The sequence below is a fragment of the Nomia melanderi genome, chromosome 2 (assembly GCF_051020985.1).
Source record: "Nomia melanderi isolate GNS246 chromosome 2, iyNomMela1, whole genome shotgun sequence".
NCBI lineage: Eukaryota > Metazoa > Arthropoda > Insecta > Hymenoptera > Halictidae > Nomia > Nomia melanderi.
The window spans coordinates 4397682-4418295 of NC_135000.1; the positions used below are offsets into that span (position 1 = coordinate 4397682).

General features: G+C 38.1%; 3 protein-coding genes across 3 annotated transcripts in view; 1 reads left to right on the top strand and 2 right to left on the bottom strand.

Annotated features, from left to right (window-relative positions):
- Window positions 1-20614, top strand: part of LOC116425847 (metabotropic glycine receptor) — a 277989-nt gene that overhangs the window by 251118 nt on the left and 6257 nt on the right. The window lies entirely within an intron of this gene.
- On the bottom strand, window positions 11127-12476 carry LOC116425845 (uncharacterized). The gene is made up of 2 exons (XM_031974047.2): window positions 11510-12476; window positions 11127-11240 (listed from the first exon to the last, which is right to left on the bottom strand). Exons 1-2 carry the CDS (start codon window positions 12425-12427, stop codon window positions 11235-11237), a joined length of 924 nt encoding a protein of 307 aa, XP_031829907.1. The 5' UTR covers window positions 12428-12476; the 3' UTR covers window positions 11127-11234.
- Window positions 14813-19039, bottom strand: LOC116425843 (uncharacterized). The gene is made up of 2 exons (XM_031974043.2): window positions 18845-19039; window positions 14813-17723 (listed from the first exon to the last, which is right to left on the bottom strand). The coding sequence occupies exons 1-2, from the start codon at window positions 19006-19008 to the stop codon at window positions 15920-15922; spliced, it is 1968 nt and encodes a 655-aa protein (XP_031829903.1). The 5' UTR covers window positions 19009-19039; the 3' UTR covers window positions 14813-15919.

Here is a 20614-nt window from a genome sequence, read left to right on the forward strand (position 1 = left end):
ATTATATTGAAATGAATTTTCAATAACCATTTTTTAAGTACACAAACATATGCTTCTTCTATACACAAAAATTAATCAATAGTAAAATACAATGATTAAATAATTATTATTTTCAAAATGAAAAATAATTTAAAAGATTCGTCTGTTTTTTTGAGATTATATTGAAATGAGCTGCTTTTAAATATTTTCGAAATGTTCGAAAAATAACCTAAATGAATTTCGTTGATTAGTGTTTCACGCTGAAAGCACGATTACGATTATTATTATTATTTCGATGAGATTCGCTTGAGGCGGAATTTCAGGATCGAATGTAATGGGTGATCTAATTTTACAGAATAACTGGGGCCGACGGATTCCGGGACGACGTTGGATTACCAAATCGCGTAATAACCTAATATTTTACTAGACTTCCCTCAGTCACGATGACAGTTTTCCATTTTCCCTTAGCGTTCTCGTAACCTGGGAAAATGCATGGGACCGAATCATCGGCGAATATTTAGATAAGGCACGTTGAACGAACACTTTATTAGAATGCGAGTTATTTCGACCTGAGCATTCAGATGGAAAAATAATTGGGTATCAATAGACGCGTAGCTTTATAATATTAATTTAATTATTTAGTGATTAATTCTTACTATAAAATAAAAATATAGAAAACTAAAAAACTGATGAAATGGAAAATAACAAATTTTCTTACTGAAAAATAACAATTATTGAGTTACGGCGGCACCGACAATAAATAATCAATTTCATTTGAAAATTAAAAACTTCCTATCTACGACAATTTTGTTTAATATTCATTATTATATTATAATCTATTACTGAAACCACGGTAAATTAATTTCTATATTAACAGAAGGGAGAATTTATTTCATCAATTTAATTATTTAGTACTCATTAATTATTATAATGAAACTTGACGAATTTTACTATCTCTATTTAGCTTAATAACATTATTAATAAAAATTACGATGGTTTGTATTTAATAGCGATTTTCAAAGTTCGTAAAGTAAACAAACGTGAACGTCTTTCAGTGGTTTAAAGTTTTTTACATTCTATATTTCAGTAAAGTTATATTTATTTTAATGTTAAACGATTGAAGACACTTTTTAGCAGAATTCTTGTTTTATTGTTAGTGTGATGGCACGTTTAATTGGAGAAACGAATTAAATTCTGTATTAACTTTACGATGCTAATAATAATTTGGTTATTTGTGTCACGAGTATAACATTTTTATGTCCCTCGGGAAACGAAGTTTTTAGGGGCAATGAAATTTCCTTCATATACTCACAATGACCAATTTACTGGACTGTCTGAGCATAAAGACGGTCAGCGGGTAGAGTAAGGCGATAGTCACCTCCATCAGACGTGACACAGCAGCGACGGCGAATAATACTCCAGTTAGAGCTCCTAATATTGCCAGTTGGAAGAAGCCAAGCACAGCCTGAAATATTTAATTTCGACAATATACATTATTATTAACATTTTACGATTTAGTATTGAACTTCTAAGTTTTTGAAAATAATATGAATTATTAAATTTGTACAAGAATTTTACTTCTCAAATAATTGTCAAATATTAATTCCATCTACATTCCTTAACTTTTAAATAAAGACTCTAAACTGAATTTCCATCTACTTTAAATCATCTACCATGGAAAACTTCATTGCCACTAAATCTATAGTGAATTCACCATTTAAATTCAACCAACCAATTTCCAACAGTGAACCACACCAAACCCCAGCAATTTCGAAAAAAATCTTTCCAACCCTGACCCCGCCCCATAGAAAAGTGTTATTCATTCAGTCTTCCCAAATCAACATAAAAACCACCAACTTTGCATAATGTCTCCCTTTAGCTCAACCCCTTCACCAACATAAACTACAAAATCTAACGAAAAAGATTCTACGTAGAATTTAATCAACATAAAGACAAACAATCATGAATCCTTTCATCGACAAGACAGTTCCTGTAAAAGTATATGCAATGAAATTGTAGAAAGATCCAAATCATTTTATTTCATAAAATAATAGTGGATGATAAGTCACGAGTATTTTTATGTGATTATTATTTAATATAATGTAATGATGATATATTTTTTAAACGAAGGTAGAAAGTCATACGTCAAACTATCAATTTCACACAATCTCTACGTTCAACCCTTTTAAACCCTTCACCAGCATAAATGAAGAAACCTAACCAAAAAGAGTCCACCAAAATCCCATGTCCACAAAACAAACTAACAAACACCACACAAATCTACCCATAACAAAATTCTCAAAAATATCTAAATCCGCTTATTCCCTAAAACAAGGGTAGAAAGTCAGGGGTTAAAGTCAGCTTACACAAAGGATCGACATCTCGCCGTGGCACCGAATGAACCCCTCGTCGATTTCACGAGCGCAGTGCCGGTATCCAATTCATTTCACAGGATCGTCTCCTCATCCTTCCGTTTCTACCCCTTTTTCCACACCCTCAGCCCCAGCCTCGAACCGGAGAATAAGGAGTTCCTATACAAGAGGCGCGGCGAGGGGTGGCCGAAAAAGGGGGGAGGAAAACAAAGAAGGCTGCACGAAGGAAAAGAGAAAATTCGTATTCCAACGTTCGCGCGTTCCTTCGCCAGATGACACTCGAAGCTGGGCGAAGGGGTTAGTGGAGGGTTGCAGGGGTCGGTGGCGCGAGACGTCGAAACAAAAGGAAACGGAAATCCTCCGGGATGTTTGGCTTCTATCTTCAACGCGGCGGGGTGGCTTCGTTTATTTTCGAGACCGACTATCGAGGTTACCTCCGCTGAATCCCGTATAGGGGATGATGCACCAACTTCGACAGTGTTTGCGCTCGATCGGGAGCTCGAAACCCCTCGAACCGAGCACGGAATCGCGGAGTGACAATTCGTTATTGGGAACACGAGGGCGCTGATGGATTCCTCGTTTTTCCGCCCCTTTTTGGTTCTGTTTTTTGTGTTTTTTTTTTGTTTGGTTAGATTGATCGGGGATGAATCGACTGGGAGGGTTTTTGTGTCGGGATGTCGGAAAATGTGAGTTAGAGAGGGTGATAAAGGAACGTTCGAGAGTGAGAGAAATTTTGTGAACGATTTTTGATTCGGGGATTTGTTGTTTTGAGTTGTGGGCTTGGTGGGGGTGGTTTTTTAGTGGGGAGTTCAGGGAAGTAGAATTTGTTGATTGACAGCTTTCTTTGGGAGTGCAGTGAGTTCGTTTGCAGCTAGAAAATCGTGTTCCTTTAATGATTTTATTGATTGTTACTGAGTAGAAAAATTAAGAAGCTTATGGTTTTATAATAATATAAACATTACCCGAATTGATTAATGTCCGCCAATATTTCCAAGTTGATTCAAACTCAGACTCTTAAATATCTCAATTTATGAAAAATGGACTTGTGTCACTTTCAAAGAAGACGTCTCAAAAAATGGACTTATGTCGCTTTCAAAACAGAAACGGCTCAAAAAATAGACTTATACTACTCTAAAAAGTATACTCAATTTATAAGAATATATCATATCATTGGTTATGCGGTTATAAATATAAACAGAGGATATCTATATGTAAAACCACCGGTAACTCATATTTTTCCAAAAATGGCCTTATACCACTACCAAAAAAGGAACGACTCATTTAATACCAATCCATTACGAACAGAAGGCTTCGGGTGTCAGTCGAAAATCCTGTAACACGCGTTGTCGGTGCCGGTGAAAACCGCCGGAAAACATTCCCCGCGACACGGTTTCTCGACCCAGTGAGCGCCCGTCGAAATCCCGTGAAATTTAGCCCGCCGCGACTAATCGTGATCGTCTGAAACGGCCAGACGGGCTGTAACATCGATATTTCGCCGGGTTTTCATCCGCTGGATCAACGAACGCCGCCGAAACACGTCCGTCCAATTGAATTCCAACGCGAGAGGGTTGATCGATCGCTAACCCTCGTCGATCTCGAGGACCGACCCCTGACGAAACGAGCGAGCAAAGGTCACGAGAACATGATAATCGCATTTCCCACTGGGCCGAATATTTTCGTCGACTCGTAGTTAGAACGACATAAATTGCTCTCCACAGTCGGACGGTTCTGTGAAATTTGAATCTTTGTTTTACAAATTAACCCCCTTTCCAGTGATTCTCCAGTTTCCATTGGGAAGCAGATTTAGATTGCATTTAGAAAGTGTACAGGTTGTTTGTTTTCGCGACTGTTTAATCAGTCAACTGCGCCGGCCGGTGCACACGTGATTTTAAAGCTTGAAACGATGCCATGTCATTCTTTCGACCATGAATTATTTATTTTTTCAGATAAACATGCAAATCTTCTTCGTGTCGCTTTGAATGAAATGATAACATGTAATTCTTTCAGCGACGCTAAAGCGTTAAATGATAGTATGAGATTCTTTCGACGATGAATTATTTATTTTTTCAGATAAACATGCAATTCTTCTTCGTGTGGCTTTGGTTTTTCATTGAAATATACTTTGGGGGAATTCCTTCTGCGCTTGGCGAATACACACTTCGTGCTTTGATTTTATTCTCGGAATAAATTAAATAAATAAATATTCTCTCAGAACGAGAGATTTTCGAAAGTGAATTTCACAGTTAATAGGTTGAACTTCGATTCTTTATTATTCTTTTATTGCTGTAGAATGATTGACAGTTTGGTTGTGACGTTATGAACACTAGATTTACAGTCGATTTGACTCATGTTGAATTTTATAAACATTATTTGGTGAATGTTTTGGTCGATTTCTATTGATACAGGTACACTAATGTGTATCCTAGTTTTTAAACCTCTGATTTCCAAAATCTGAATCAACGAATATGAATTTCTCTGCGGACTATAAAAGATGATTATTAGTACAGTATCATAGTGTAAATATTAATTTCTGTTTCACGCGGTAGATAACTACGGTTTCAAAGAACATGAATTTTTCAAGAAGTTTTATGCGCAGCATAACACTGCCTCTCCGTTCGCAACATTATAGTTCTTTTTAATCGCAGCGTATTAACGCTTGCTTTCAAGGATAATCATGCTCTCGAAGCATTTGAATTTTTAACGCTCATTTAAATTTGATATAAAGCCGCATCTCCACTTGTGATATTAATGAATATTTTTCAGAGAAAGCTCGTCAACACAGTTTACCTATGAAACTTTTAGAGAAACTTTGACTATCGCATAAAACTGCATCCTCATTGGTCTGTTCTCGTTAATGGAATCCACTAACGTTCGCAAATGAGCCATTTTCTGTTTTATGGTATAGTCCATTTATTCGTACATCAATGTATTTAAGCGCTTTCGTTCTCATCGACTAAAAAAGTTGGTAAACATTAATAAAGTCTTAAAAAAAGAATTGATGTTTCAACTACGAGTGGACTTATACCACTTTCGAATAAAAAAGAAAACGGTTCAAACAATTATTCCCTTCACGGTATTTGCATCTTCGGCGAAAGTTCGAGTGCCGTGTTACAGCATGATTTCCAATTCGAAATTTACGGTTCGGCCAAAATTTAAAGTTTCCGGGTTTAAACCGTGTTGCGCGCGGTTAATCGAACCTCTATAATGTCTCGTGTGCGCATTAGGACGTTTTAGAATTACGATCGCAGCGTATAATTCGAAACCAATTCAGCTGCAGCGTTAAATTTCATTTACACGGGTTACTCGGGCGTCCATGAATTGGATTTGATTTGCAGTAACGATTCGGTTGCTCGTAGTTTGTTTAGACTGTATCGATGAGATTTGTCCGATTCAATTTGTAAATCCGGTTGAGAGGAAAATTGCGAGGCGTTCGAGAAAAATAAACTCCGCCGGACGGGTTAAATTGTGTGCGAACAATTGCTGAACTGTTCATTGATCTAATTTATCAACGACGGGTTGCGCAATGTTATTGACACGATGATATTATCACATTTTTTAGGAAATATTCTATTATTTCTCAAATAAAGTGGGAACGTCATTTGAATTCCCACGTTTTCCCGCTCTTTACCTCCGTAAAAATGGCGGATCGTAACGGAGATATGTTTCCAGAATAAATTTGCAACTTTTCGGTGAAACAAATGATTAAAATGATTTGATAAAGAAGATTAAAGATAGACGAGTAGATATCTTTTTATAAAACTCAGCAAAATTAAATGAAAACTAACGATATTTGTAAAATTGTTGTAATTATATAGGCAACCAAGTATTTTGAATCAAAGGAGTTTATTAATGGACATTAACTTCGTTACAAATCTTTGTATTTGTCTAATAATTAGTAATTAAGAAAGGACACAGAGAACAGAGTTTATTTATATATAATAATTATCAAAGGTTTGGACACTTCCGGTCAGCTGTCCTTGTTTTCGCTACAATTTCCGGCCTTTCCCTTCATGTAATGGATTAATGGAAACCTGCGGTCACGTGTTCAATGGGATGTTAATAGATTGGAGCTAAATAATCAATTAAGCCTCATTAATCGAATTGCATTCCGATAGGAATTAAATTAGCGAATCCATTGAACCTGTAATACCTTTTTCGAGATGCACAAGGGTAACGCAATAATTATGCAGCAGTATCTATATAAAATGTATTTAATAATATACAAAATTTAATAATATATATTTAAAAATATTCAATAAATTATTAATGCATTATAACATGTACACTAACAAAAATCATTACAAATTTATTTAAACGCATTACCATGCCGACCATTGAAAAGTGTACAAAGACATTTTAAGTAACACATTACGTGCCGGTTAATTTTCAGAAAACTGAATTGTGCGGATGTTTTCAATGCTCTGGTAATTAGCAAACTTGTATAGCTAAGTGTCTTTCTATAAAAACGAGATTTCTCGTTACCAGTACGCAATGTGTTAAGAGAATGAACGAGAACAAAAGTTTTTAATTAAACCATCAAACTTTCAAAGGAAACCACGATCTGCAGAAATTTAAACTCACAACAAGAATGATCAACGAAGAACGACTGCCATTTTAAACGCGAAACCGTTAAGTCCCGTTTTCATTCACGTCGCCGAGTAACGTCGCAGTCGAAGTATTCCATACAAAGGATTTCCACGGGAAATTGGTTGCCACAGAATTCCTCGTTTAATTCCCGCGAATTGAACATTTGTAATTCGTTTCCGCGGTTGCAACGTTCGACATGACCACCTTCGAACTGGTTAGGTTAGGTTGCATTTTTCACCGAAGAAAGATGGCCGCGCGGGAGCTCTCGGAGTACGGCCGCGGCTTATTCATCACGGCCATGAATAATAATCAAGGGAAGAATAACTGCGATTCCGTGGGAACCTTATGAATTCCGCCGGATCTTCCGCGAATCAGTTTATTTCAAGTTGTAATTACGTGCCGAAGGAACAATGTGGTAGATGCAAATGCGCCGCGTCTTCTTGGGAACCGGGCTTAAGTGGCAGAAAGCCGGCCGTGGAAAAATGTAAACGAGGAGTGGCGTTATTATTTTTGCATTTGAAATCGACAGTACTCGCATACCACGTTAATTTACTTGCAATGAGCGACGCTTATTTTTGGAGCACGCTGTGTTGAATGTTATTTTCTAATTCCGGTTGCTTGGGTTTCATCAAGAGCAGTTTCAGGGGACCTTCAGTCTAGAGAAGCTTCCATATATTCAATGTTTCTTTGAAACGTTTCATATTCAATCGAATTAAAAGTTCTTCATTATAAAGAACGATTGAATTATGTACAGGATGTCCTACAGATTTCTATTGCTCCAAAAACGAATCAAGTTGAAATTATTACACGAAATATGTAGTTTACTTTGAACTCCTATTTCTTACGAAAACTACCAATGGACCCAATTCTTTGGGCAACTCTATATAGATCATCATATTCTCCATGTTCCACGTTTTTACAACATTTATCTTTTAACATTCCTAAATACCAGAAATATATTCCATATACTCACAAATTCCTAATTTACGCCGTTACCATACTTAGTTTCAATCCTGATACCCTACTTAATCATTAACAAAACTCTCCTCCAATTCAGTTAGGAAGCCCTACCTTCTAAAAAAACCCTCGCATGAAGACTCTCGGATCACCCGGTACGCTAACCGACTAAAAAACTAAACGGCAACGGGATTGTTTCACTCAAAAATCGTTGCAGCGCCACCGGGAGGTCCAATGAATTTAAAGTTCATTTCGCATAAAGCGGCGGGCATATTGTAGGGCCGCGGACATTTCGATTTCTGCCGCGATACACATGTCCCGCGCGCGACATCCCATTATTTCCGGCGCCGGCCATATTGGTTCCCTCCTCGGGAAACGAAATTGAAAGATCGCGGTACAGGGGGGGGGGGGAGCCGAGCCGCGTCGGTGTTTCTATTATAACCACGGTTGCGTTATTTAACCGGTGACAGTGGGACAAAAGACTGTATCGGCTAACGGTTTCAATTTATGCGCAACCGAGGCATCGAGGGAAATCTGCTTCGTTAAACGGATAGGTTCGCGTCGCTGGCGGGAAATACGGTCACGATACGTCGTAACGTACCGACCTCGATGGACCTTTAAATTATTCGGTTGATCGCCGCACAGCAGGACTGCGTCCTTTCGATTCTCTCTAGAGCGAATTCAAATTTCCCGCCATTTAGTACGTGAACGATGGGCGCGCAGAATTCGAAAAGGTAAGTGGAAAAATGTGGTCGCGATTGGTTATAGAAGTAGGTTTTTATTCGAGTGAACTGGGCGGTGGGATTTGGTTAGTGGATGTTTATTGATGATAATTTTTTAGGGGAATTGCTTTCTATGAGGTATTTGAAGTTCGAGGGACAGGTTAGGTAGGTTAAGTTACGTTTTCATTGGTAGTGTTGTTTTGATTCTTTTAATGAACGATTACTGAAGCTTCTTTTTATTTGCTTGAGGAAAACATGATTTGTTGTTAGTTTCTTGATATGTCACCTATAAGAACGCGACTTAACCTGTACATCCTGTTTGTACTCGTTTTTCAATGAATGTTTATTGATACTTGTTGTCACTTATAATTGTCTCACCATTATCTCAATTTGCCTTATTAGAAAGAATAAGTAACAATCTTTACGTAACAGAAATGAAAACGTAACTTAACCTCTATATTATAACATGTTGACACTATAATTCTCTAATTACCACTTAGTTTCGTTTAACATCATATTCCCTAAAAGAATCCGAAATAATTCCGCCAAATTCAATTAAAAATATATCCTAATCAATATTAAACATCCCAAAATATCCAAGTGCATAGGTTACAATTTTTTTTTGTACAATTTTTTAATTACGACTTGACCTCACTTCTAGCTCAGGTCCCAAAAGAATTTCGAATGCTTGCAACGAGTTCAAATAAAAAGTCAGATCAACGATCCTTAAGCATCTTAAAGGATATAACTCAAGAATCTCCACGATATCTCGTGACAAAATTATCGACAACCTCCTACTATAGTAGCTATCAAGAAGTCCCGATTAGAGCCCTAACAGCACATGAATTTTCGAAGCTTCCACCAATAATGTCTCCCGGGGGACCGTTTCGGTCTGTCCAGCGCCAACGATGCATAAGCAATGATTCAATACTTCCACGTTCGCCTTCCCTCGCCCAACGTCACCTTCTATGACCCCGATGTATTTTTCACGCGGAGACGTAAAAAGCTAAGCTGACTGAACATTACCGCGTGAGAAGATTACGTTCTCGTCGAATCCTCTTTACCACGAACCGATACCGCACTATCTCTCCTGCTTTCCCGGGGAGCCTCTTTACGCCCTTAGCGCCGCTTTTTGATAGTTGTCGGCGCTCGCGCGCCGGGGAATCCCTAGGAAAAAGATTGTCACACGATATCACTACTTCCGCACGTGGACGAGACGATTGCCACTGCGATCAAAAGGCAACCGGCACATATCTGAAACTTTGTAGATTTATTTAACACGTTCACTGCCACGAGAATTTCTACCGCTTTGAATAGTAACACTTATTCTTTGATAACAAATGATATTGGAAATGATTACTAATGATTTAGTAAGATTTAGTTAGATTTACGGTAGTTGTATTACTCTATGATCTAGCTAATTATGTTACTAAATATTTAACAAATAGTTAACACAATTAGCGAGCATTTAATACGATTCGTGATAAGTTATTTTCAGTTTCTTCAGACATTCATTATAGTATTCAAATGAGACTATTTATTTTCAAGGTCATTTCAAATATTCAACACTTCTAAGATATCCATAATTGCGAAACACAAGTCAATTAAGATTTTTTCTAAGGAAAAGTAACAATCACACGAATTTCACACTTTAAGATTTTTTCCAGACGAAGTAACAATCACACGAATTTCAAACTTCACAGGTTTATTCACCGATGCCCTTCGAACGCGTACAATTTTTTTCATGCAAAAGTAATCATTTTGACCGAGGTTATAAAAGAAAATGTCGCTCGATATCGCTTCCGCACGTGGATGGTTTATCGATCGCGACGACGACCAGGACCGATCAGCCATTCGGAACGCTTTTAACAATCGTTCCAATGGAATCGTAGCTGGCAATTCCGTGATAAATCGCTGGGTGCTCGGTCTTCGCCGTTTGACAGCGGTTCTCCGTCGTTGTCCGGTTCCGCGCAGCTTTTTAGGGTCGACAGTCGTCGCGTATTATGCGAGCCAGCTGACAAGCGATCGTTATGGATTGAGATCGAACGTCTCGATCGGGGGATCCCATTTTGGACGAGGTCCAGTCCACCAGTTTTGAGCTTATGTTGCTCAATTAGATCCCGATGCAGGTCATTTTGAAAGAAAGAATTACGCTTGTTCTTTCAACCGAGGGGAACAAAGGTAAAATTAAATTCGCTCGCAGTTTAATTTGCGAACTGTGAAAATTGTTGCACAGGTTGAGTGGAAAATCGTGTCACGTTTTCATCGAACGACGCGGCCATTTTTTTTACTCGTAGCTTAATGTACGGGAAACAAAAAACGTGTACCGGCTGGGTAGAAGAGTGTCATATTTTTTGTTTTTTTCATTGAAAAAGGGTATTTCAGTTCGGAATTTGTATGCAAAGGAATGATTCACTTAAAACACTTATAAATAAATAGCTTCTAACGAAAGTTAAATGACCTGTTGTAAAACTTTTCATAAGGAATTAATGGATAACAAACAACGAAAGACAAGATTATTTTATATTATTGATTTTTATTTATCCTGAAAATCATGGGAGAGCATAGATCACATCTACCGCCATCTTCTTGTCACAGACTCCTTAAATCCAGCGCATTACATCTGCAAACCACAAAAATAAATCATTATTTTCAAATAAACTAATATAATTAAAACTATTTACAAAATCTTCTGAACATGACTTTCGAGTCAGAACACGATAAAGAATTGTTGAAAGAGCCCTCAGTCGAAGTAGAACGTAAAGGCCACTTATAAAAATGAAGTACTCGCAAGATATTATCGCATATTACTACAATACACAAAGTAAACATTGCTACATTACAAAAAAGATTCTCCGTTCATTAAACTGAACAAATATACTATCAACCTACCTTCATTGCTCCATTCATCATCTTAGCATAAGGCGCTGGCATAGGTTTCCTTACTGCCATGAAGTGCATCGGGTTCACAGATCCAACGGCAGATCTGAATGCACCAATGCCTTGTTGCCCGCAGTTGCATTGCGACACGAGACCCTGGCTTTGATGTTGGCAATGTGGAATCTTAACTACGGTTGGCTCAGGCACAACGACCATAGGCTTGGGTGGCAAAACCACCAGCTTCTCGTTGCAGACAGGTGGAACAGGGACATACTTAACAGTCTCCACGATCTCAGTCTGCGGCACGATGATCTTCTCAGGAACTGGCTTAGGCGTAGATGGCACAGTGACTACCTCAGGTTTAGGTGTAGTCACAGCAATAGTCTGAGACTTCGGTTCCACCTGTACAACAGCCTGTTGGGGGCAGGGCTGGGATGGCTGGATGATCTGCAGGGTCTGAACTGAAGGGACAACCTGTTGCTGGACAACTGACGAAGGTATCACCTGGGAAACGACCTGCTGAGGGATCATCTGAGGCACGAAGTACTGCTGAGGAGCAACGAAGGACTGTTGGGAGGCCAATTGAGTTCCTTGGACGACGTTCAATGCTTGGACAGGCTGGCCAGCTGACTGGATGCTGTAGGTCTGCACCTGAGGGGACTGTTGGATCACGTTCAAGCCCTGCACCTGCAGCTGAGACTTGTCCTGGGAAGATTGTTGGTCGTTCTCAGCGCCTGGACGAATCTCCACGCAGAATGAGGCAGCTTTCTTCAATCTGTCCTTGTCGTCACCGGTCTCTTCCAGCTGGATGCCCTCCATGGTCTTCGTTGGCTGGTCTGCTACCGATTTTTGCTCGACTTTACCTGCTGGGACGGCTTGCACCGCCGCCAGGCAGACCAGAAAGAGACAGAAACAGGTCTTCGGGTACATTGTTGGGAATTGAACTCTTCGGTGAGGACTGAAGATTCGGTGGACTGGAATCCGCTTTTAAAGGGGCCGAATTCGGCGAATGATGAAACTGCACACGCATGTTCCACGCACGACGCTGACCAAGCGGAATTTTCGCGTGATTGGGAGGGTATCTTTGAAGTGAGGGGAATTGTTGGAGATGATTGTGTTAGGATGAATGGAGGAAAGTGGGAATTATGTGGTTACACTTTCGAATTTCATGAAAACTTTGTTACTTCTTCGGAGGATAGTTCGTTGGTTCTTGGTGAGGATTATAGGTTCTGGTTCTTCGTGTTATTTTACTTTTTGAGTTATTGCGGTTAGTTTTAGATTCGTTTTATTTTGGGAGTGTCGATGGGAATTTAGTGGTAGAATTAATGAGAAACTTTTTATTGTATAGCGTTTTTAGTAATGGCAGAGTGGGGCTTTCTACTACTTTTTGGTTCTTATTTTCTACTTTCCCAGTTTGCAGATTAGTTTTAGTTGAACTTTGTTGTGATGGTATTAGATCTGGAAATTTAGAATAAGAATTGATTAGAAATCATTTTTGTAAATAGTATTTTCAATGTTTTAAATGTATAGTTCTTTGTCTAGTTGCTGGTTCTTAGTACTTTAGCTTCTGAACTATTAATAAAAAAACTCAATACTATCATTAGTACAAAACAATTGTTATAGATACTTTGCATCATTATTTAACTAAAATATCAAAATATCAAAATATCAAAATATCAAAATATCAAAATATCAAAATATCAAAATATCAAAATATCTGTACTATTTCATGTAGTATCATCTACGTATTTCCGAATATCAATTCCAATTCAATTTTGTTCTACAGACATTAATGTGCTATTCAAAATTTAATATTGTATAGACCCACGCAGAGTTTCGTGTATCTATTCAAACAATATTGTTACATTTAATAACACAGCATTGGTCAATAAAATTTAATCAGCAAATCGTTCAAATTTCCGAGTGACATTAACAAAACAGAATCTCGAAAATGATGTCGCCGATTTTCATATGTTTGGAGACGCCTTCATTACGGGCGCACCGGGAATTACCGCTAAACACAGTTTCGAAAGCAATCGTTCAACGTGGATTATACCAACAGCATTCGAGGCATTAAGTTATTTGCAGTTTCATCGTATTTCGACACGAGCATAATCGAGGACAGTTTTGTCCATTCGATGGCCGCGTTTTCGTTACCGTCAGCACTGTAAAAGCGTCACGTAACATTGTTTTCAAACAACGATACGCGGATGGACAATAACGAGCCGCGTCCACTTAATAATAACCGCAATGCTGGCATTTCAGTTTGTTTTCGCAAGTGTAAAATGTGGAATATTAACTTCAAAGTGGAGTGTGCTCCAATTTTAACGACCCTCGTCACCCACGCGGCGATTTCTTTTGCAACCACGCTCATCAAAGCTACTTTACCGTTAATATTACAATTCTCGTTGTAAATCTACTCTCCCTTTGAAGCTTAAATATTTAAAATAGTAACGAAGCATGGTTTTCTACTTTCTCGAATCAATGGGTAAAAGAATCTTTAAGATTTTTTTTAAATGAAAGTAAGAGGCGTGTAAATTTGAGACTTTGAAAAGGTATTTAACAATATTCCCAGAATGTACACAACTTTTTTGATGCCAAGATGATCATTGGTTTTGGAGTTATAAATATTGAAAGCAGGAATAATGTATTTGTTTCTGTTTTCTCGAAGCAATAAGTAAAACAATCTTTGAGATTTTTTTAAACGAAGATTGTGTCTTTTAGAAAAGGAATTTGTCTTTAAAAGAAGGGAATTTGTTTTTTAAAAAACAGGAATTCATCTTCAAAATAAGGAATTTGTCTTTAAAAAAAGGGAATTTGTTTTTTTAACAGGAATTTGTCTTTTAAACAAGAGGAAATGGTCTTAAAGAAAGGGGATTTGTCTTTAAAAAAAATCTCGGGCTCAAATGGGTTAAGCTGTTCCGCGATTCCATGCAGGATTCCTTTATCCGCGACGCTCGAATTCCTCTTCCTCCCACGCCCCAGAGCCGGCGAAACTAAGTCTCAATCTCTCGCCAGGTCTTCCTTTCACCGGAAAACACCACGGTGAACTTTTTCTTATCTCAGTGAGTTTGATTAGAGCTCCGCACCCGCGCACGCTCTTTCGGTGGAACAGCTGCACCGGAAGCACGTGCGGAACCATTTTCTATTAAGAATAGTACCTTATCGCGGTGAGCCGCTTCGTGGTGCACGATATTTCGAGCGTTTCATCTGATAACGATGCTCTTCTGTCGATTCTGATGAAACGGGATTAGAAAGAAAGGGTTGTAAATGGTACTAATTTGTTTTTTTTATTAAAACTCGTATAATCCTTAATTTATCTACAAATTTGAAATGTTGTTAAGAGAGTAGAAGCACGCATTAGAATTAGAAACATCGAGAGCACGAATTAGAAATAAGGGGTTGTAAATGGTACTAATTTATTTTTTTTTAAACTCATACGATGCTTAATTTATCTGGAAATTTAAAATATCATTGAAAGAGCAACAGCACGAAATGTAACGATAAGTTCCTTAAATCATTTGATAACGATGATCTTCTGTCGATACTGATGAAACGGGATTAAAAAGAAACGGTTCTTAATGGTACCAATTTTTTGTTTCACACTTTTTTTGTCCATTAAAACTGCTGCGGTTCTTGATTTGTCTACAAATCTGAAATATCATTGAAGAAGTAGAAGCAATAGTCTAATAATAATTCTGTCATACTTTTCCACTATTTTCACATTTAAAAGTATCTTCGACAAAATGAATGTTGTAATGTTAACTGTGGAAGATTGTTCTCATTTTGTGTTTTCCGAGAATTCAATTTATCGCGAGAATTAAATTCAGTTTCGTTTATTGATTAATTCTTTCATTTTGCAATTATGGAACAATTGTATCGAATAATTGCAATTATATCGATATGTATACCTAACTTATAATGCTTCTTAAACTTCAAATGAAAATTTCTAATTGAAGTTACTGGATACCTCAACTTCACATTCTCAACCAAAGTTTCCACGTTAATTAATATTTCATAATAAAATTAATTGGTTCAATTTTCTCCAAGTAAAATACACACATAACATCAATCATTTAATAATCATTTTTATCCAAACTCGTATAATTATTACAGTCTTTGCGAAATACAGTAAAAACACACCGTAGTAACTAGCGTCACATTCCAAAGAAGAACTAGAATTAATTAACCGCGAAAATCTCTTTACTCCTACTAACTTATAGATCCCAGAATAATAATCTCAAGTATATTATCAATCTTTATTTCATCCACTTTTGATCGAAAAAAAATTCTCTTACCAACTGAACAAAAAAGAATCATACTTTCATCAACAAAATTTAATAATTATCAATTTCACAATTCAATTGCTTCACATTACGCGTTGAAAGAGTACAAAAAATTAATTCCCTAGGTTTCTCCTCGTCAGCCCATAGTCTCTATATTCGTTAGATCGAGAACCGGAAGCTCGGTGGTCGTCTGGAACGGAACTAACTCGGCACCGCTCCAATCCAGTTGATCGTCCGCAGTAATTTTTCTATCTGCCGCGCCCCTCTTCTCCTTGACCTCCTCCTGCAGCTGTTTCTCGCGAGGATCTACACCCTTATTACCCTGATCGCCGCCATTTATCTTCTGAATAACCTGACTCTCCCGCTGACCACCCTGTTTCTCGACTTCCCGCGAATTCTTCTCCTCCGTTCGATCCTCCAACGAGCTATGGTTCCTAAGCATAGCTCCCATCTGATGTATCAGCTTCATAACGTTGAAATTCGACGCTAGATCACGAAAATCGTACCTAACCTCTGGTACCTGAATCAGACTAGGGTCCCTAGACCGATCCTCTTCACGCTGCGTAAATCTATCTGTAGTCCTAGGATCCCTGGACTGATCTTCTTGAACAAATCTTTGATCCATTCTGAAACCACTGGTTTGATCTTGGGGATTAATGAATTCAGGAATGACACTAGGATTCCTGGACGGATCTCCAGGTTGATTAAATCCAGCAGTCATCCTGGAGTCCCTTAACTGATCTTGGGGCTGATCAAATCTTTGATCCATTCTGAAACCATTGGTTTGTTCTTGGTTTAATCTGCCAGTCATCCTGGAGTCCCTCAACTGATCTTGAGGTTGAACAAATCTTTGATCCATTCTGAAACCTCTGGTTTGGTCTTCTTGATTAAATCTGTCAGTCATCCTGGAGTCCCGCAACTGATCATCTTGGGGCTGAGCGAATATCTCAGCTTTTCTGATATCACCGGACTGATTCTCTTGGGGATTCATAAATCCATACTCCATGCCAGGCTCCCTAGATTCATCTTCTCCTGGTTGAATAAATCCTCCATCCATCTTGAAGTCCCCGGACGAATCTTCTTGTGGTTGAATAAATCTTTGATCCGCTCCAAAATCACTTGGCTGATCTTGGGGATTAATGAATCCACGAATGTCACTAGGGTCCCTACTCTGATCTCTCGTTTGAGCAAACCTATCCGTCATCCTGGAGTTCCTAGGTTCATCTTTCTGAGCAAACCTTAGACCCTGAAGCATTCCGAAGTCCCTAGACTGACCTTCATAATTAGATCCACTTGCCAGCCTGGAATCCCTGGACTGGTCCTGTTCAGGCTGACCTAATCTATCAGCTCCATTCACCTGGACACCAACTTGCCTTCTGACACCTGGTCTTCTATCAGCCATCTTTCTTGCAGGGTAGTCCAAAGGATAAAGAGGAGCATCCTCGTTAGATCCATCGTCATACTTGTCAGCCCTGTAGACCACAGACAACTTTGTCTTGGGGTCTTCGAAGAGAGGTGGTCCCAGCTCGAGCGAATCGTATCGCAGGTGCTCGTTGTTGGCAGGTGGTATGGATTGACGTTTGATCAGATCGTAGAAGCCAGCTTTGTTGAACGGCCTGGCCAAGTTGGCGAGGCCACGTGATTGATAGGGAGCGACAGGTGCGTTTAGACCGTGAACAACGGCGGCTGGTGCAGGAGCCAGGTCAGTATCGAGGTCCCTGGACTTGAAAGCGAAGGGATTCTCGCGTCTGCAGGTGCCCCCGGCTGACCTGTTGATTGCTGGGGCGCCTCCGCTTCCAGGGGCTCGGCCGTATGGATTTGAGGGATTGAGTGAATAGGGGTTGGAAAGGAGGGACGGCTGGCTCGGTTCAAAGGGTCGTTCGCCGCTGGGCCACCGAGCAGTTTCTGCCTGGACGCCTCTCGCATACGGCGCCGCGTTCCTGGAACGGGATTCCGCTGGGTAAACAAACCTTTAAAGTCACTAGATTTTCACTAGAAGAATTTTCCTTATTTGATCAAACATTTTTCTAGCGTCCGCAAAATCTTTCTGTTTAGTTTGGGCATGTAGTCGGTAGATGTTTTTGAGGTCAGAATTCTTATTTCGATAGAAGGGTTTTATTAAAGTTACTAGAACTTCGCGAAAATATGGAAATTACTGTTCGAATTTTAACCCTGATCGGACCGCGATGTGATTTTGAATCACATTTGAACTTTTCACTTAAATTTTTTGATTATTTCATATTGCATTTCCAAAAGTTTTGTTGAGCTTTTAAAATTTAGGCCCTATAAACAAAAACAATAACATTTTAATCATTCATTTTATTCTCATAAGCGACTGAGAGTCACATCGTGGTATGATTCGTTGTAAGAACACGTGATATGATTAGGGTTAAGAGAGTTTAACCCTTTGCGGAGAAATGTCGACATTTCGGCGAGATCAAATTTCCAAATTTGGAAAAGTAAGTCGCAAACACATGATTTAATTACTCGAACAGCAAAAGATCAGTGTATAATTTCCCTTCTTTCTATTATTTAAGCAATCGATATGTAATTTAACTTCGTCTGCTGAAGATTTCGTATATTTCAAAGAATCTTCGCGAAGGGTTAAGTGTTTCGAATTCTTTTCCTCCAGCGATTTGTGAATGAGTCTTATATGATTCGTGTGTTATTAATTCGATAGATATTTCGAGAAAAATTCTGGAAATTTTAGAAAATTCTTTTAAAAATGCGTCTCAAAATTACGAAAGTTGAAATGTTTTTAATTGTTCCGCATGGAACTGTAAATATAATTTTATGTAACAACGTATAGAACCTCAATTCGAAAAAATCGTTGTATTTCGATGTATTATGAAAAATTCTGGTAATTTTTTATTTGACACTAGATTCTCGTCAATTTTGATTAATTTTCCATTAAGGTAATGGAAAAACCGTGTCGCCCGCGTTTGCTCGCGAATTTATAATAAAAATTTTGGTAACTGTTCATTTGACACTAGATTATCGTCGATTTTGATTAACTTTCCATTGAGATAGTGGAAAAGCCGTGTCGCTCGCGTTTCCTTACCAATTTGCCAAGGCAGCTGGGCAATCTCTGCTGCACGAGGGACAGGAAGCATGCCTGTGGCTCCTGGCTAGATCACTAGAATAAATCCCCGGCGATCCAGCGACCAGGACCACGTTCACGAGCAGATAAAGCGGAAAGTGTCTCCAAACGATTCCTTCGAACATGCTACCGGCTTATTAAACGCTTCCCCGGCCGCGCGACTGTTTTATAAGCTAACCGAGCGACTCTTGTTTAATATTTTCAATAAAAACGTCCTCGAGTTTTCTTCCTCCGTTCCTCGTTGCATCAGAGCCATGAGTTTTATTCAATGTGTCAGGGTGATTCGATGGTTCTTTGTTTGTCATTATTGAACGATATTTTTCCGGCAATCGCCTTGAACCACTTTCGGACGATTTACGAAAGGAAGCCGAGAAGATGACGGCGCGGTGGGAACGGTTCTGTTTTCTTTCGTTAATTGGGAAAATATTTCCCCAGCGAATTTTGAAAGCTGCAAATTGCGAGAGATGCTCAAACGATTTTTATTTTACACTCGGTGATTTGTGGGAGTTCTTATTTTAGACACTATTCTTTCGATTGTGGTTATTATTAGTAAATAATATAGATGTTTGCTAAAAATGTCGAAAGATGAATTATTTGAATGAATGATTGTTGTAGTTTTAATGAAGTGGTTTTCCTTTTTATCTGTAGTTTTTAGTGAATCTTTAAATTGGATAAAAGCATTCGTTTAATATTTATAAACGGCTGATTTTGACTAAAAGGAAAATTATCATTTTGTTACGTGATTATCTTATTAATTCAGTGAACGTTAATTATTAACTCGTTCGATAAATTGCAATTAAATGAACTCCAGTAACATGGAATCTTTTATCTTCGATATGAAATATCATTTGGTTGATGTTTACAGTACAGAAATAACGCTGCAGGCAGTGTAAACAATATAGGGAGGGACATAATACCGCAGTTGTATTAAACAATGCTTCACATTCAACAAGTATATTTACGGACAAACAAGATGGCGTGAAGCTAATCCATAAACTCCATGTTTGCCGGCTTTCCGGCCAATATTAACTTTCCAAGCATCCTCGAATTCTGACAAACAACCAATTAAAGGACGCATTCGATTATATACTCCAAATTGCAATAGTGATTACCCTGACTTCCCTGGATAATAATAAATATATCGTGAATCGTTATGCAAAACCAACATTTCCAAATCAATTTCAAGGAAAAGAACAAAAGTTAAATAACAAAAATTATTTTCTGCTCTTAAGAGTTTTAATAAATTGAAAGTAGAATAACAATACCTTAAAATTCTTCTAATTGCAGAAATTTGCTAATTCAAAAATGCACAGAATATCTGCAATAAGAAAACATAAAATAGTTAAATTGTTAATTAAAATTTCCTATTATTTATACAAGATTACAAAACTAAAAAAATTATTTATTTATATACGATCACACTGGTAAATCAAATCAAAATTAACAGAATCCTAAAGTAACGACGGGAAAGGAGCATTCCATCGAGATTAACGCATAAAATATCTGCAATAAGAAAACACATAAAATAGTCAAAGTGTTAATTAAAATTTCCTATTATTTACACAGGATTACAAAATTAAAAAATTGGTTTGTTTATATACGATCACACCGGCAAATCAAATAAAAATTAACAGAACCCTAAAGTAACGACGGGAAAGGAGCATTTCATCGATATTAACGCATAAATCTTTCATAACGTGACTCGCGTAATTGTTCCGCAACGGCAATGAT

Bases quoted from the DNA above. Each gene is read 5' to 3' on its own strand.
- LOC116425843 (XM_031974043.2), bottom strand. From the start codon at position 19,008: ATGTTCGAAGGAATCGTTTGGAGACACTTTCCGCTTTATCTGCTCGTG. The intron at 17,724-18,844 runs GTAAGGAAACGC...ATCCCGTTCCAG, and splicing joins CCAGCTGCCTTGGCAAATTG to GAACGCGGCGCCGTATGCGA.
- LOC116425845 (XM_031974047.2), bottom strand. From the start codon at position 12,427: ATGTACCCGAAGACCTGTTTCTGTCTCTTTCTGGTCTGCCTGGCGGCG.